Source organism: Spinacia oleracea, chromosome 1 (genome assembly GCF_020520425.1).
Source record: "Spinacia oleracea cultivar Varoflay chromosome 1, BTI_SOV_V1, whole genome shotgun sequence".
Lineage (NCBI taxonomy): Eukaryota > Viridiplantae > Streptophyta > Magnoliopsida > Caryophyllales > Amaranthaceae > Spinacia > Spinacia oleracea.
In genome coordinates this window covers 118808621-118826662 of record NC_079487.1, presented here as the reverse complement: position 1 = coordinate 118826662, position 18042 = coordinate 118808621, and the positions used below count along the sequence as shown (strand labels likewise).

At 35.2% G+C, this 18042-nt stretch overlaps 2 protein-coding genes across 2 annotated transcripts; both read left to right on the top strand.

The window, feature by feature from the left end:
- The first annotated feature begins 1695 nt into the window (after positions 1-1695).
- On the top strand, positions 1696-3634 carry LOC110783902 (60S ribosomal protein L44). Its single transcript, XM_021988285.2, has 4 exons — positions 1696-1853; positions 2978-3157; positions 3252-3326; positions 3422-3634. Exons 1-4 carry the CDS (start codon positions 1851-1853, stop codon positions 3479-3481), a joined length of 318 nt encoding a protein of 105 aa, XP_021843977.1. The 5' UTR covers positions 1696-1850; the 3' UTR covers positions 3482-3634.
- Positions 3635-8119: 4485 nt separating this feature from the next.
- LOC110783903 (uncharacterized) lies at positions 8120-17519 on the top strand. Its single transcript, XM_021988286.2, has 15 exons — positions 8120-8420; positions 8960-9087; positions 9236-9307; positions 9394-9507; positions 10655-10723; positions 10833-10889; positions 12085-12138; positions 12234-12296; positions 12452-12514; positions 12744-12908; positions 12994-13149; positions 15719-15799; positions 15894-15955; positions 16065-16189; positions 17103-17519. Exons 1-14 carry the CDS (start codon positions 8249-8251, stop codon positions 16144-16146), a joined length of 1338 nt encoding a protein of 445 aa, XP_021843978.2. The 5' UTR covers positions 8120-8248; the 3' UTR covers positions 16147-16189; positions 17103-17519.
- The last annotated feature ends 523 nt before the right edge of the window (positions 17520-18042 follow it).

The window sequence follows — 18042 nt, the reverse complement described above, 5'->3', positions numbered from 1 at the left end:
TCTTTATTTTCACATTTTTGATACAACTCTGGTTTTCCTTCTCTATTTTGCTTTTGTATTTCCTTTTCAATTTATTCTTCAAACCTTTTATGTTTTGTTTTAAGGGCATTATGTTACGAGTTTACTACCTTTCCTCTTCTTTCTTTTTCCACTAATTTTGTAGTTTAAAATTTATCTAAAGCTAATGTAATTTATAATGAAATTTATGCAGATATATAAAATACTTTTTTTTCCACTCTACCCATACAAAATTTTGAATCCACCATACATTAATCACTAGTAATATTAGCACACGAATATATGATACATGTTTTAGACGAGCGTGCGAGAAGTCATGTTCACACCACTCAACATAATAATATGCGTTCATTCTTATTGGTGACGATTAATATATACTCAAAGTCTCAGTAGACACAACGTCTCCAATTTATGTATTTTCTTTAGGCTCATGTATTTATACAGAGTACTTCCTAAGAGAAATATATCCCCGTTAGAAATTTGTAAATACTCTAATATCCTCCCAACAACCCCCCGATGCCCGCATATACGAGGCTTTGGTACTTGTAATAAAACGTACCCTTACAAAAAATCTACCACTCTTACAAAATTACAACTCACAATTAAGGGTGTTTAACTGGTTCAATCCTGGACCTGACCGAATCGGGGATAGAAATTTTAATAAATCAAGATATGAAGAACAAACCGATTATGCTTTGCTGGTCACGGACTAAAAAGACCGTTCCAAAACCTGAACCAAGTTGGTTTACATCGTTTGTAAACTTGTTTCAATATTTTGTTAAAATTTCTAAAAAACGCAGTAAAATTGAGAAAATAAATATTGAAAAGTAATTGTTCACCGAATTTTTTGAAAGGATAAAAATAAAATAAAATATGTAATAATATAGTAACATCTCTAATATATCCAAAAGATACATTAACTTCTTAAGTGGTTTATATCCTTATTTTTAACCAAGTAGCTTAGGCCAGAAACCAAAAATTAATATTTTCCGACTTTAGACCGTATCCACTGTGTCACGGTCCGAATGTTTTGACACCGAATTTGTGCGGCGCACTCTTGCCTATTGGCGGCAAGGATGCGAGCCTTGTGTGGAATGAGTGTCTTGTGACTCGTATGGGCACGAGTAAGCGTCTGATTCTGAAGGGACACTCTTGCCTATTGGCGACAAGAGCGAGGGACGAGGGTCGATCGGGGCGCTTGTGTGCACAACAGGCACAAGCGGGACCGACGACGAGAGTGTATATGTTTTGGGGACTTTGATTGGTCTTGAAAAACTTAAAAACATGCGACACCACAATATTTATAAAGGCTAACAACAACGCAAGTGATTAAGCAAAGGAAACTTCTGATGAGAGGTATTGGTTCATACCCTCATAGAGGTTTATTTTGAATTAGCTAAAACTTGCCCGTGAACAATGAAATTACAGTAACATAATAATTCTATCTAGAGTCTAGAAAACTATTAGAAAGATCATAGAAAGCACTAGATAAGCAAAATACAAGTAAAAGAAGGTTGGATTATAACACATTGTCTTTGTCCGGTCCATTGTGGCATGCTTAACTGCGGAGTTCTGATAGGATCCGGAGCAACGTTAAAGCAAGTGTTGACAATGTTTTTTTATTTCAAAAACAGATAAAAAGGAATGAATGTAGCCCATTCCGATCGCAAACATACTAATCCACATAAGCCCGGCCCAATTTCAATATCCAATCACAGAAACCCTGAACTGCTTTCATATAAATAAGAAAATGCTACCCTAATTTCTTGTTTTGAGTCGTCTTCTTCATTTGTAGGGTTTATCAAAACCAGATCTCCCTGCCGCCTGCAACAATGGTACGTCTTCTCTCTTTTTTCCTCTGATTGGTAGCTGTTCATCTGCTCCTGTTAATCTCGCTTTTCGTTTTTGTCTACAGTGAATGTTTTTCTTCTTTTTTAATTTTTTTTGTCGGTATTTTATTGATTGTTTATTCTAGTTATTTTTTTCACTTCTCAGTGAAATTCTTGTCAATTTCTAAGGTAGAAACTATTGGTTTGTTGGATTTTATGAGATGGAGCTAATGCGAGGTTCAATTTGTTCGGATTTTGAATAAATTTTAGGGTTTGTAACTTCAATTAGGAGCTGTATATTATAAAAATTGGGATATTAAACTTGTTCCTTTGTTTGAATTTTGAAATGATTCGGTTTCTACACTTCCTAAAGAATATGCGGTTTTCCCCCTAATGCAATGACTCCGGTAAGACGTGTTAGTGTATCTTAGCCTTTTGGAATAAAATTATGGGTTAGAATGTGATATTGTTAACAAGGTGTGTATAGGCGTAGCTAATGCACGCTGTCCATTATTATCTGTTGGTACAATTTGTTCCAAGTATTAATACACAAGACAGTTGGCAAGAATAATCTATCTATTAAGAACAATCCTACATAAATTTTCATGAAGATGTATTGACTTGCACGAGTGAAATAATCTACTTCGTAGTTTTCTGAGTACACTATCCATTTGTTGCCGGAAGTTCGTCTGTTTAGATTAGGACTATTAGGAGTGGCTTATGTAGTTTTCTCTTGAAAGTGCTTTTCCTTTTCCCGTCGTATGATTGTTGATCCGAACTGCATCGTCTACTTCCAGTTACAAAAATTCAAGAGATTGACGTAGAACGAGCTTCGTTAGGGGAAAGACAAAGTAGATGAGATCATACGGAGTATTAGATATAGTATAGTTAGCCGAAATAACCTTGACTGTGGTATGCTGCGTTCTTCCCAAGACTTCCCTAATGACTATTGACTTTCTTTGCCGGATCAACAAACCCTTTCCCTTGGTTGGGGTTGAGTTCTTTGATTGGTAGTGCTGTTCGATTAGTAGTCCTACTAAATTACTAATTATGCTTACAATTAGTATTTTTTTCATGTGCTGGTGTAAATTGTTGAAATTCTGTCTGATTTGCATGTATTCTGATGACAGGTGAACGTTCCGAAAGTGAAGAAGACCTACTGCAAGAACAAGGAATGCAGGAAGCACACCCAGCACAAGGTGACTCAATACAAGAAGGGTAAGGACAGTTTGGCTGCCCAAGGAAAGAGACGTTATGATCGCAAACAATCAGGATATGGTGGTCAGACTAAGCCCGTCTTTCACAAGAAGGTAAAAGCACAGTGATGTGTGTTACTTTTGCAGCTCGAATGTCTTTGTTCAGCACTGTGTTTTGACGGATCTAGTGTTTGTTGTTGCTCAACAGGCCAAGACTACCAAGAAGATTGTCTTGAGGCTACAGTGCCAGTCATGCAAGCATGTATCCCAGCACCCCATTAAGGTTTATGTTTGGCTACACTATTCAACAATGCTTATATTTGTGTATGGTAGTTCTGTTTTTCCTGACTGTGTATATCTATGGTATTGTTTTTGCAGCGTTGCAAGCACTTTGAGATTGGTGGAGACAAGAAGGGAAAGGGAACCTCACTCTTCTAATTGTGTTGTGGTTCAGTTTTGTTTTACTGCCTGCATATTTTTGTTGAAGATATAGTTAAGGCTTGAACAATTAATTTAGTTGTCATATCATATGTATGGTGGTTGATAGACTTGTTTAGCCATATTGGAAGGTCACTTCAGTATTTTCTTGCATTAATCGTCCCAGTGATCTGCGTAACATGAATTTATACTTGAAATTCTTACATTTTTTTACCCAGTTTAATTTAGTTTTCAGATTCATTTGATTATTTATAACAATGCTACGGTAGGCCAGTAGCCCTTGGGCTATTTTATACGTGAAAGTGTGAAACTATTCCTGCTCTTTATTCTCTTGCGAACCTGAATGTAGTATTTCATAGAACGTCACAATTTACAACATGTCTACTTGCATTCAAAATAGACTTGTTATGTAAAGTCCTTGCATTCAAACCTTTAAGGGGGTGTATTACTAAATAAATCTCTTGGGTAGTATTGTATGGAACATCTCTATATACTCCGGACCAAAATCCCCTATATAAAACATTATAGCATAACATAAGAAATAAAATACCATCAGGCTGGTGAAAATACCAGGTTTACGAAATTACTTAAATAAAGCAAGTATGCTCATAAATCAAGTACCACACACAAATTAATTTGACGGAAGAGAAGGTATCAACCCTAACTGTCCTATTATCCTGCAAATTACATCCTAATCAAGGCCAAAATAATACCATCAACTAAAAACCCAAAATAGCCGATTGATTCCGTGTTTGATAAAAGTAAATCGAACAGTTGGAGTAGGAGGAGTAGTAGTAGTTCAATTCGAGGAAGAAGGTGAAGACGAAGGTGTTGGAGTTTCTAATCAATCGCCAAATTGAAGAAGATGAAGACGAAGGTGCACTCATCTGTGAAGATTAATCAACAAACATTATGATTAATGAGTAAAGATGAAGAAGAAGGTTGTGTTGCACTCATCTTTACTAATTAATCGCCAAAATCTAAAAATTATGATTAATTTAACAAATCATAGCTAACAAACTTCTCTAAATGCAGAAATTTTCATAGATTCTCATCTAATAAATCAAAAAGTGAAACAATAATCAAAGAAATTGTGAAGAATAGTCGATAAATAGTATCGTTGTAAATGATCCGGCAATGAGAACCAGATGTTGATCGGAAAATTGATGAAGTGAATTACTTGTGAGATCGGCGGAGAGGAGGCAAAATTCAACAGATAGATGGAGAGGGGGGGGGGGAAGAGAGGGAATGAGAGGGACATAAATGGAGGCGACGAACTTGTTTGAAGAGGAAATGGTAACGGTTACTGCAGGGTTTACAGTAGAAACAAAGTAAGGAAATTAATTTCCCTCGAAAAAACGGTGACGATTACCAACACTTTATACCAAACAAGTTTTAACGTAAACCGTTACTTAATTTCGTTTTCGAGTCTAGAATTCTTCGTACCAAGCATCCCCTACATTTATGTGAATGTTATGCTGAAACTTTTTACCGTAGAAATTTAGAATGGTTTCTCTTACTTTGATGACTTTGTTGGATTTTGTGGTAAACATGTTCACATAAACGACAGAACAAACAATTGACAAAGGTGAAAAGAACCTTGTGTGTGAAGGTTGTGTGGGGAGAACCTACCCAAGAACCTACCCCTTTGGATATGATGTTCCTTAACCATTTAATATACGAAATCTCGTATTAATACGTTTTGCAATAGATGCTATCCCCAGTTGTTCCTCTAACTGTAAAATTGGTCTTAATGAGAAGACGATAATTTCCTCTCACAAAAATAATAATTTATGATCAATATATGTAGTGATTATGATGTAAATGTACATTGTCCATATCTTCTTGGTAATTCTTCTCTTAATTTCACTATGAAACCTCAGGGGCGAGATTTGTCGTCACGATGAATTGGCGAGAATTGTCGTCACGATGAATTGACGAGGGACGAATAATCTATTTGCATTTACCGTCAATCATAAACACTAATTTCGTACCTGTATACATTTTTAGACACAAAAAAGAGGCAAGCTTTATACTTTACTCATTGTCCTGAAAATCTACTCCATCCCCAAATATATCGATTTTGTTTTTTTCGTTTTTTCTCAACTTGGTGTGATCCAAAAATACTCATCAAGTTAAATATAGAAAGAACATTACCATCACATTATGTGTAATTTAGTCCTTCTGAGTCCTGACCAATGATCATCTCTAATATAGATGTAAAAGTTAGGTGAAGCTTTTTTCCTTTCATATGTTTGAAGGTGGAGACTATATTAAAACTCCGTCATGTTTAATTAGTTTATCACTTTATTGAGAATCTAAATGAAAGAGCTATGTACTGACTATATTGAAAAAGAATTACCACGTAAGTTTATTGATCTACGAAACTAAAATTGTGCGAAACAAATTAGGAGAAAAAACAATCCTACTACAAATTGATATTATTCTTGAAATTATATGACTTTTAGTCAAAGTCATCTCTTTGTATACCATCGTCTCAAAGTTAGATAGAAACAATGCAAAGAAGAAGCAAAACATATGCCTAAACTTACTTTATAAAAGGTTTTAACATTTAAGTATTTGGACAAAGCTATCAAGTTGAAATCTTTATATCTAATTAATGATGTCAAATTGTCAATGATGCAAATGATGGAACCCCCGTCCCCAACCCTTACCCCAATTATCCATTGGTGGCATAATGGTCTTACTTCTTACGGAGTACTATTTATTTTTTATTTTTTATTTTTTCAGCCTAGTAAAAAAATGACGCCATTTTGATGATACAAAGCCTGAAAATCTTGTAATAAATTGTAAACTTTTCCGATATTTTTTTAAAAAACTATTTTCTGGTACAAAGAATTGTAAAGACACTGACACATACTTCGTATGTATTTTTATTTTTTATCATTAATATTATACCATAGCATTCTCCAATTAATTAATGTCAACCAATTTTTTTCCAAAAAAACTTAAAGCTTCTTTAAAATCATGACTAGTTTTAACCCGTGCAACGCACAGGTTATATATTTTTATTAAATCAACACAATTGTGTATGCTATATAAAAATTAAAAGAGCACTGAACTAATCAATTATTCCACCATCGATGAATTGTACAAAATAAAATTAATTAAAGTACATGGAGAGTCATGCAAGATATTCAACTTTTTTTTTTTTTAATAAATAAAATGAGAATTTGAAGGATAAATAGAATAATTAACAAAAAGAACAAAAAAAAACATATAAAAGTAAGAAGATGACACGTAGCAAGAAAATCATTGTGTTTTAAAATATTAGTTTAGATAATAAATCTACCCATTGTTGCTAAAAGCCTAAAACACCTTTACATTTCTCAAATTGTAACGGCTAACTCCAAACATCAAACAAATGAATCATCCCAAACAATACTTAACAAGGACCCTTGATCTAATTAAAATTTTAAAGGCATAAAGCGATATTATTAGAAGTCTTTACACATAACATATCAACTTTAGTAGGCTTTTGAATACCCTTTTTATTTTTGTTTTGTGTAGAAAAAAAGATCAAATTGGTAAATATAAAACCAAACAAAATAAAGGTAGATTCAACAATAAAACCTTTCTTAAGATTCTATCTCCAACTACCACCTATACCTCTTTTTCTTTGTCTTTGATTTGATTTTTCTCCCCAACCATCACCATATTTATTTAATCATTAAATTAAATACCCCACACACTTTGCACTCCATACATCACACATTCACACATAAAAATACAAATAAAATAAAAATAATAAAAATCAAAATCTTATAATCGACCTTGCGAGATTGACTTTTTTGAGTCTTGACGTACTCCGTAATGTTTAACATTGAGGGTTTGGGTACGATAAATTTTAAGTTCGAATCTCATCGCCTCATTTGTAATTTATATTGCCCTTTTGAGTCATTCATAAAAAAAAAACTAACTAACTTGTCAATGTAATAGTTATAAATGTATACTGCATCCATTTCATAGTGGTGTTCCAATTTATATTTTTTACGTTTGCCAACGCACATTTTGTATCATTTACTAGTTCTAGGCCCGGGCGTGCCCCATGTTACTGCATTAGTAACATTTATATTATTCTTACTTCGTATTTTGAAAATATTATTAATCAATTCCTTTTTATTACATTTATTAGTATATTTTTTTTACAATGATAGCATGTAATGTGTTATAGCTCAATGGTAAATATTTCATTGTTTAGAAGTGAGGTTGCGGATTCGAGTCTTATACATGCTTCATTTCTAAATTTTTAAATATATGAAGTTTACGTGAAATGGATACTCACAAATAGAGCGCCACGTGGCACATAAACTTATGTAGTTACATTTACTTGGCATAAGAAATTACGTAGTGTACATGTATTGTTGATGGACGCAATGAATTTTTTTTATAGACTACATATATTTTGATCAAATATTGAGCTGAAGAAAAATCGTGAACTTTAATTATTGTAAGTAATAATCCGGGCAGTGCACGGACCACACGTGTTTGTATGCAAAATGTGAGAAACACATCGCATACCTTAACATAAAACAGTCCATACAAATTATACACACGTCTTCTTAATTTCCTAAAAAAGAATGAGTAATAAATAAAAGGAAAAAAGAACATTAATTTATTTCTCATTGCACCACGTCTCCTACTCCCCTTCTTCTTCTTCGGGGGTTCCGAAGCTCGCTCTCTTCTTATGCTTTGAAATCTCTCATTTTCTCTCTCCTTTTTTTTCTTCTTCCTTTTCTCTTTTCAATGGCGAATTCCAAGCTCGCATTCTTGTCGATTTTTCTGCTATGTTCGTTGATTTTCAGCGGCGTAATTGCAGATTCTGGAAATTCGGAACTTATTGAGGAAGTTCGATCGGAGGATTCTTCCTCTCTTAAGCTTGAATTCGACCAGCTTAAGTCCAAGATCCAACTTCTTGGTTAGCTTTTTTTCTCTTTTTTTCTGTTATAATTGATATCAATGATGTAATGATTGTTCTATGCGTTATCATTTCTATTTATTTACTTTGATTTTGAGTGGTTGTTTAAGCTTTGATGTAACATTTGCATGTTAGCTTTATGCTTGATTTGATTTGTTATTTGACTGTTGTTTCAGTTTTTGATTATTTTTTTGGGGGGCTAGATTTGCTGTTGTTTAGCGAAATTAGGGGTACAGATTGTAGATTACCTTAAAATGTCTAAATCGATGTGAAATTGTGTTTGGAATGTTGCAGAATAACCAAAATGCAGTCTTTTTAAAATGATTTTCATTAAGTATTAGCTGAAGTGTTAAGTGTGTTCTGTATTCTTATTACTGTTCCTTGATGAAACTGCTGTGTAACGATATGATGAATGATTGATTGATTGCATCAAAAAGTGGTAAACGTGCTTGTAATAATTAGTGTTGTAATGTAAGTAGGGTTGTGCATTGAGTTTCTTTCTCTTAATTTGATCATCTTGTGCTCTTTGCTTGTCGTAGAAACTCGTCTTGATGAGAGCAACGCTAATGTGAAGACAAAGGATGAGAAAATATCAGACTTGGAGAAAGTCATCCAAGAGAAGTCAGAGGTTGTTGCTTCGTTGCAAAGTGAGATAGAGACCGCTCAGGTTTGATATTTAATTGTTATTTTTTTTGGAGTTCATGTATAAAATTATGTTATGGTTGGTTTGGACAATCCGGAATAAAATTTGGATAATATTGAGAATTTGAGCATAGAATTGATTCCTTTTTTTTGTTGATTTTCTGTTGGGTCAGAAAAGAGGAACATCAGATGCTGAGGAGCGGGTTGGAAAGGCTCATGCTCGGGCTAGTGAGTTGCAAAAGCAGGTACCTGTTGAAGGGATATGCTATTGACCTTTCAGTCAGAAATAGAGTCTGAAGTAAGGAATTTGTTTGCATTATTGTCTTCATAGGTTGACAAGTTGAAGAAAGAAATTGAAGGACAGAAAAAAGAGAAGGAGCCCTTGGAAGCCCGAGCTAGAGAATCAGAGAACAAAATTGAGGAATTGAGTTCGAAACTAGATAAGGTAAGCCATTAATGCAAGCAAAGTGGTGAACATGCTAATTCTTTTGCGATCCTCTTTAAGTTCTCCCCCGGAACCCATCTATTGGGTTTTGCCAAACAGTTGCAGTCTGCCCCAAGTATCTGCAACTGACCAAAGGATTTTAGAGGGAAGTAGGTTGAACCCGTGTTTTTTGTAGAAGCTTCAAGCATAATTTCAAGGACAAGCATCTTTGGTTAATTTTCAACTACTCGTATTATACAGTGAAAGATAAAGCAATAGTTAATAATTGATTTCAGTCGAACCTTTGATTTTTCTACGTGAAGCCATAGTTAGTGGTTTAGTGGAGGATTTGTGCTTAGACATTATTAGTTTTTACAATCATGTATAATCACATAGTATACTTGTGAGAAGACTGTATGGCACTGTGGTTTTGGATAGATGGTTATTAAGTGATGATCGATTGTTCTATGGGGTTTTCTTAATGCGATTTGGAGATATAAAGAATAATTAAACCCTTTTATTACTTATAGATGTGTTGTATCTGATTTTCTGTCATAGACTATATTGCATGAGTTTGGCTCTTGTGCTTTGAACTTGACAGGCACAACTGTATGATTTCATTGAGCGCTGTAGATACTACTCGTAGTTGTTTGTGGCATTGGCTTGTTGCATGCTATATGACTATATGTATTTCCTAGAGGATGCTTTAGGGTATTGGGAAGTGTTGGTTAAAAAGTTGTAGTTTGTTGGCGATGCTTTAGGGAACGGGATGTATCTTAATGTTGAATGTCATCATCTATCCTGCAAATTGCAACTGACTCGTCTTTCTAACGTTAATTGTTTGCATGAGCTTGCACATGTATTATTTACCTTTAATGTTCTTAAACCTTTTATCTAGAATAGGACATAAATGTAAATGGGGACAGAAAAAAAAACAGTGCATCAGAAGGGATCCAAGAGTTCTTTTAGTAAATTGACCATGTAGCATTGTGGCTTGCTCTTGTTTGACATGATGTAGATTTTCTGGTAAATAATTGTTGTGAATTTTAAGATGACAAACTTTGAGATAAATTTCACGTTTTTAGTTTAAGTGATGGGTTGATTGAATAAACTGTACTTGTAGTAGATATTATTTTTCTCAAGTTCATCTGTATGTCTGATTATACAGTTACAGAAGATAAATGATGAACAGAAGAGCAGAATTCGTAAACTTGAGCGTGCACTTCAAGTGGCAGAGGTACTTTTTACTGCTTCATGCATGACACTTCTACTATTTATTCTTGGATATGTATGGTTTATTTTGGCGTATTGTTAACTTCCTTTCTTTTTATCTTTAATGCTATCAGGAAGAAATGATGAAGGCTAAGTTGGAGGCCACCTCAAGGACTAAGGAGTTGATGGAGGTAAAGATTGATTCACTTCTGTGTTGTTTCCAGTCAGCCTGCTTTACTTTCTAGTTGTAATACTAACAGATTTTCTTAAATTCAAGGTTTGTATTGACGTTGTTCTTTGTGGTGCTTGGTGAATGTTGTTGCTTAACCGGTGCTGTCTCTTTTTGTTGAAAAAAAACAGAGATGCAATTAAGTTAAAAATAAATTTTCAGCTTCTAAGGTCACTTATGGTTCGTTGTTTTGCTTTTCTGCGATGCAAGGGAAGGTTTTTTTTTTTTTTTGGGAAAAGTATCTCTAGAATGGACTTTCTTGTCTTTTGCAAAATTGTGGTTTTGGTGTTAGACTTTGACTGCACCTATGGATTAATGGAGATAGTCTTAGTTGCGTGCACCTGCTTTCTTTTCAAAGGGATATGGTATTGTTTTCTGTTTAGGATGTCACTAGCCACTTCATTATTCTCTTACTATGTGCATGTAGAAGAACTTGTGGTTTAGCCCTGTAAAACGAAAGGGTATTCACGACACAATTTAGGTTTGGAACTTATATCAATATACATGTAATTTCTTTTTCCAGTTCCAAGGTTGAGGCGATGTTTATATGATACAGGCAGTGACATAATTTCCTTCCAAAATTAACCTTTGTGTTTTCCTTTATCATTTGCAGTTAGCACTTCCCTATTTCTATCCTTTTTAGGCTCCTATTATGTCCTGTTCATGAAAAAAGTTTGAAGACAGTAGAAATAGTATCGTAGAAACATCTGGTTACTCTGGCATCATAAGTTACTAGGATGCTTCTAAAAGTTACTGAGATGTGTTCCCGAAACAGCTAGCTAACTGGTTTAATACAACAATGTTCTTTTATGGTTGCCTCAAGGATGTTGAGAAATTTTAATATTTTCGTCAAGGGGTTGAGTAACTTGGTCTTCCTCATAAATGAAGGATTTTGAGCACTACAGACAATGAAATTAAAAGCTTGTTAGCTACTTTGTGGAAGAATCTCTAAGATGTATCCACTTTAAGGATCTGATTGGTATTTTCGTGTTCTTGTAAATGCACTAAAGAGAACTTAGCATAAATGGCGAGAAAATTGCTGCGAATTGTTCACATCTAAGTCTTCTTAAAAAAAGGTTTTTCTGTTTGATAACCTGCTTGGAGGCTTGGAGCCAATTCAATGTTGTTTGGTTGACTTTGATCTTATCAATGTGTAGGTGCATGGTGCATGGCTTCCACCATGGTTCGTGGATCATGTGCTTCGTTCGTGGGTAAATTTTGTAGTCATTGTTTCTCTTTTATTTTTATCGCACATAAAACGTAACCTATTTCCTCTGTTATAACTACTGACTTTTGTCTGCTGTAGTCTTTCATAGAGATTGAGTGGAATGAGCATGGAAAACCTGTTATGGAGGTTTTGGTTCAGAAGGTAATGCCATGATATTCAATTTTGCTATTTTTTTTCCTTTTATAATAAACCGATATTTTGTGCTAGTTCTAGATAGTTATGTAGTCCGTAATTTTTAAGAAAGTCATTCAGAAGTTAAATTTCACCAACTCACTGCTTGAATATATCTTTGCCAGACACTGGAGAAGAAGGATCAAGCTGAAAAGTGGGCAGAACCTCACGTTGAAACTATCAAAACTGTAAGCCACCTAAACGATTTAGTCTGTTCATGGCAATTGTAATGTATGTTAATGCGGTGCATGCATGTACAATATAGTCTGTTCTCATAAATATTTTCTGTCCGATTGATTGATTTTTGTGCATGCGCTACAACACTTGTTTTGGAATTTTCTCTATGCATCATATTATCATTTGTTTTCACTTTATATCTAACTCGGACACTCATAACCTGGTCGTTGGATTATGAAGAAATTGGTCCCAGCTGTGAAGGAACAATGGGTGATGGTAACAGAGTATGTTGAACCGCATATTCAGACGTTGACAGCTAAGTCTGCTGAGGCATTTGAGGCATCTAGGGATGCTGTGAAGCCACACATCATTAAAGTACAGGACTTGGCAGACCCTTATTATCAGGTATTCTAAGTCTTTTTTTTTGTTTTTCCCTGTTAATCGTCCTTGGATAGTGTAGTAGGCTAAGACAGTTTTCTCATGATAACAGGAAGTGAAGAAAGTAAGCAAGCCATACATTGATCATGTTGCCACTGTGACAAAGCCTCATGTCGAAAAAGCAAGGACTGCCTTGAAGCCGTATACTAAGAAGGCAATTCATGTTTATGGGAAATTTCTTGAATCAGCAACTATGTATCATCATCAGGTATGTTTAGTAATTGTGATTTTTTATCTGTTAGGTATCTCAGGTCTTCATTATAACAATATAACTTAGCTATCTAGGTACTACGAAAGGTGAAAAGCTTCCTTAATTGGCCGGAGGAGTGAATGGCAGATTGCCAGCCGCCAGGTTGCCACTTGCGATGAATTAAGAGAAGCAATTTTCTTAGACATTCATAACTGAAGTTATGTGATGGATTCATACTTTGTGGTAAATAGATGTCTGAGATTGCTGACCATATGAAATGTGATGAACGACCCTTAGGAAATAGTGTGCTTTCACAGTCCTAATGAAATAATACTTAGATCTATGTTAGTGCTTTATGCTAAGTTGCATTGTCATGACTAAATTAGGTTTTCGTGATCCATTCCTGTTCCAATTTCCTGCTTAATGGGCGAGAAATGGTATGAATTAAGATTGGCAGATAATTGAACTTGCAATGCACTTCTATAGAACAGAGTTATAAATCAACCTGTGCAGTTGTGCAGCCGTGATATTCTTGCGGTTTGCCAATAATTGGAAGTCAAGGATATTTATAACCTCATTTTAGAAAATTACGTTTACAGGAGTAGAAGTCATGTTAATGTGCTTGGTAGTTGTTCATGGATGGCCATCCAGTAAGCTTATGAAAATTTTGATGGTCTTCGTGAATAAAGGGTAAAAACGAGAGGTCCGTTTGTTCCTTCATTGGCTAAGGACAAATTTTAGTGCCCATTGCATTTTTACCTCATGTGGCACAATGCATCTAGAAGTGGCAGCTTGGGTTGTGATGAGTATTCTCAGTTATTGGTTTATTTAGTTCACATGTGCTATTCTTGTGTGCTTGTGTAACAGTGTATTAAGGAATAATCTTTCATGTCACAGTGTCACACCTATGGCGGGTTAGAAGGGTTCAGAACTTTAGATAAGATACCATGTCCATGCAATTTTTATGAGGTTCTTTTAGAAATTAGCCTTATCCTTGTAATCAAAGAAGTTTGTTTCCCTTCGAGCCTAGGTTCAATAGGGAACTAACTTCCCTACTGCTTACAACAGAATTGTAAGACATTTTTCCAAGAAACTAAAAGGTCATTTGACTTGGAACAGATGCTAATCTTTTGTAACCTTTCGTTGAAAAGAAGGGGTAATGCATTTGGGTGGGCCTAATAATGTAAGGGGTTGTTTGGTATGAAAGTTGGAAAGGGAGTGGAATGGAAACAAATAAAAAGGGGAAAAGGTAATATTAACTATTTCCATTATTGGGTGTTTGGTATGTAATAGGAAAGGAATAACTTATATACGATTTCCTTACTTAATGTTTGGTAAGTAATAAGAAAATGAATACTCCGTATATTTTATAGGGTATTCTACATTTATATATGAACAATATAAAGTAAGAAATCATAATAAAATACAAATTAACAAGAAATAGGGAGTAACACCTTTGAAGAACAACAATTTTTTTTATGAAGAACCACAATACTCCCCCGGTTTATAGCCCCAAATCCCAATACCTGTTTTTTATCAAACCTAACCCACTTTTTACATAGAGAAAAATAGAATTCAATTACTTTTTATATATTTTTTAATATTTTTTTGGAGGAATTATTACAAGGAAGGCAAGCAACCGTGTTCTTTCCCCCATTTTCATCTCTTTCTCTCTCCTGCTCTCACCCAGTTTGCCTGCCCACCCACCCATCCACCATTGACAACCACCTCCGCCCATCTCCACCACCCCGCCCTCCTCACCACCGCCAACTATGCAGACTCAATCGACTCCTCCCGGCGCTCACGCGCAACTAACTTCGGCGATCCATTCCGATCCACCTCATCAATCCTCCGCAACAACCGCCGCCTCATGTGCAGATACGGAGGTCACATAGTGCCTCGCCCGCACGTCAACTACAGTTTCAGTTTGGGAGTAAGCTCAAAGGAGAGAGTGATGAGAGAAGAACGAAGGAGAAGAAGAGAGCAATAAGGATTTTGAGGGGAAACGGTAATTGTTACCGTGGCCTTTGGAGCAGTAACGAAGTAGGGGAGTCAATTACCCCTCAATAACGGTAACGGTTATCGTGTACTCCAAACCAAACACCTTGTAATGTAAACAGTTATGTGAATCCGTTTCCGACTCTAAAAATTGAGATACCAAACATCCCCTAAGTATGTAACGTGGGGAAGGTAAAAAAGGTTACGCAAGACATGTGCCCACTGTAACCGGGGTTTTTGAGTACGTGATTCTTCCACCTTTTTTTCTTGGTTGTTATTTCCATGGCCGACTAGGTGTTCTGGGCTTACCATTTATTTTACTATATTTGCTAGCGAGTTTTCAGTAAAATTTGTAGAGGAAAAAAAATTAGTTGTGAAAATATGGTCTTGGCCTCTTGGGAAGTCACCATCTTTGACATGCTTTTGGGTTTGAAGGCAGATAGATTATTTCTTAATTTCAAGACCTGAAATTTTGTCGCAATTCTGCTCACTAGTAAATGCTGCTACTTATACCTTGTTGTAAGTTGCAATATTTTCCTTAATGCTTAGGCAATTTTTTTTTTATTCTCACTTTGTAATGCATGGGTAGGTCCAAGCTGCAGTTCATGAAAAGCTGAAGCAACACGAGGTTACAAACTCTCTAGCAACAAAGGAGTTGGTTTGGTTTATGGTAAATTCCATTCTCACCTTGTTGTTTCTCAGTTTGCTGGTGCACACATTTTTTTTTAAAAAGATCTAATTTTCTTGTAATTCCCTCCTCTTAGGCCTCTGCTCTTTTGGCTCTTCCTGTCATCCTTCTATCTAGAATCTGCTCAGCGCTGTTCTGGTAAGTATAAAATTCTCATCTATTCTAATTTTGAACCTAGGAAAGGCAGACGAAATGAAGATGTATTTATAAATAAAACTTTGATTTTCCTTGGACTTGGTTGGTGCAGCAAAAAGTCAGTGAAGCCTTCTCGTAATACTCATGGACATCACTCACGCCGCAAGGGTAAAAGGGGACATTCAGACAAGTAGATTTTCAGCGTCTAGTTTGCTTTGCACTTGTGGCACATCTGAGGTACTTTGCTACCGTTACATGTAAATTTGTAATATGCTGTTCTTAAAATATTAGTTCATATCCACAAGTTGCTATTCTCATAGTCCATATGAATGATATGACTAATCTTGTAACCAATGTATAAAAATACCTCAAAGCGCACCAAGGCGATAAGGGTCTTGCTGCGCCTAGAAGCGCCTTGGTTGTGCTTCGGTGCGTCTTATTGAAGTGAGGCGCATTGTATAAAGTTACCTTGAATGTGCCTCGCTTAGAACAAAGAAAGCTCTTAACCCCGTCGCCTCAGTGCCTAGTGTGCGTTTTCATACCCTGCTTATAACTCTCCTCCTTGTTTGTGTGTATATAGAAAGTGAGTGTAACTGTTGTATATGCTTTTGAGAATTTGAGGAGCGTTACAAGGGTAGTCACAGGGTGTTACAAGATAACTTATTATGGTAAAAGAGGTGTATTGACGGGACAAGACTAATAAGTCGTGTTGTGAGGACTTGTGAACCATAATATTACAAAATTCGATCACTCTTAACAAGATAATTTTTGGACAAACCGGCCTAAGTTCCCATAAATTTGACGAAAGCGAAGCGATCACCAACTTAGTAAAATTCAATATTCTAATATGCATGCAAACCCTCCAAAAGTAGTATCATGCTAGGATTTTCTATATGAAAACGATCCTTGTATTGAATTTACCATGCTTGAAATCATTTCCATGAATGTTTCGCTGATATGTGCTAGTTTTCTCTAGTGCCTTGCCCTGTCCCTTTAATATCTGCATGGGTAACATTTGTTTTATGATTATTAGATTATTCTTCTCCTTGCATAAATCACTTTCTTATCAAGCATTTTGTTGATATCCAAATTATAAATTCAACTTTCTCATTCGTTTCTGCCATTTTTTGTTTTTGTTTCGTATTGGCAGGCTGAAAATAAGTTTTTGAAGATTTTAGAGCCTTCGTTGTACTGCATCAATCATACGCTGAAGGAGGTTACCGTGCTAGACACAAATTTCTCCCTTTTGTATTGCTGATTCTTTTGTGAAAAATGTCCATCCAGTAAACCTATGTTGATGGTGGAGTCCGAAGCTGTACTGTGAACATAATAGGTTGCTTTTTGAGTTTTTGTCTGGATAATGCTATTTCTCTTGTTCTCATATTTAACCTCTTGGTTGTAACTTTCTCCTACAGAGTTGCTAGGTTATAGTAGTAGATAGCGTTTTGTAGAGATTAGATGATTACCACGGTCATATCCGTAATAGCTATCTGCCAAAGGACTAGAATATCATCTGTTGTATTATGACGAGACTAGTATTTCTTATTGGGTAATTTTCTCTTGTCAACCAATCTGTTTGAGCTGCAAATCAAATTGTAGTTTCTATAGTCTCTTTTGTTTGTTTTTTCTTTTTCAATTTCCAAAATACTCTTCTCATTATTCAAATGGTGAAAGGATTTTGACCCATTTTGTTGTTTGTTCGAATGCTTTGAGTTGCCCTTCTCGAAAAGTGATCAATTAGATACATGAAAGGTAGTTCTAACTTTTAACTTGATCACTTGTAAAATATACAATGTATTGTGCATTTGTGCACAATGAGCGTTATCATGCAATTGCGGAAAAAAGTGCTATAAGTTTTTCGTGCAAGATAAGTTGGTGACTCGGTCTACATAATGAGCAATTTCAGTCTAACTTTTCCCCTTCTCGTGTGGAGAGTCTCCTAATATTCTCCTTCTTATGTTGACATAAGAATAAAAAATAAAAACAAAAATAAAAACAAAATAGGAGCATAGCTTTAAGGATTTCCGTTTTCTTTAATTGGCTTCCAAGTAAAGTTTAAAATAATTTTAGAAGCATCTGTAATCTTCATG

Coding starts and splice junctions, on each gene's coding strand:
- LOC110783902 (XM_021988285.2), top strand. Junction 3,158..3,251: donor AGCCCGTCTTTCACAAGAAG/GTAAAAGCACAG, acceptor GTTGCTCAACAG/GCCAAGACTACCAAGAAGAT. Junction 3,327..3,421: donor TATCCCAGCACCCCATTAAG/GTTTATGTTTGG, acceptor TTGTTTTTGCAG/CGTTGCAAGCACTTTGAGAT.
- LOC110783903 (XM_021988286.2), top strand. CDS start 8,249: ATGGCGAATTCCAAGCTCGCATTCTTGTCGATTTTTCTGCTATGTTCG. Junction 10,724..10,832: donor GTGCACTTCAAGTGGCAGAG/GTACTTTTTACT, acceptor TAATGCTATCAG/GAAGAAATGATGAAGGCTAA. Junction 12,515..12,743: donor ACGTTGAAACTATCAAAACT/GTAAGCCACCTA, acceptor TGGATTATGAAG/AAATTGGTCCCAGCTGTGAA.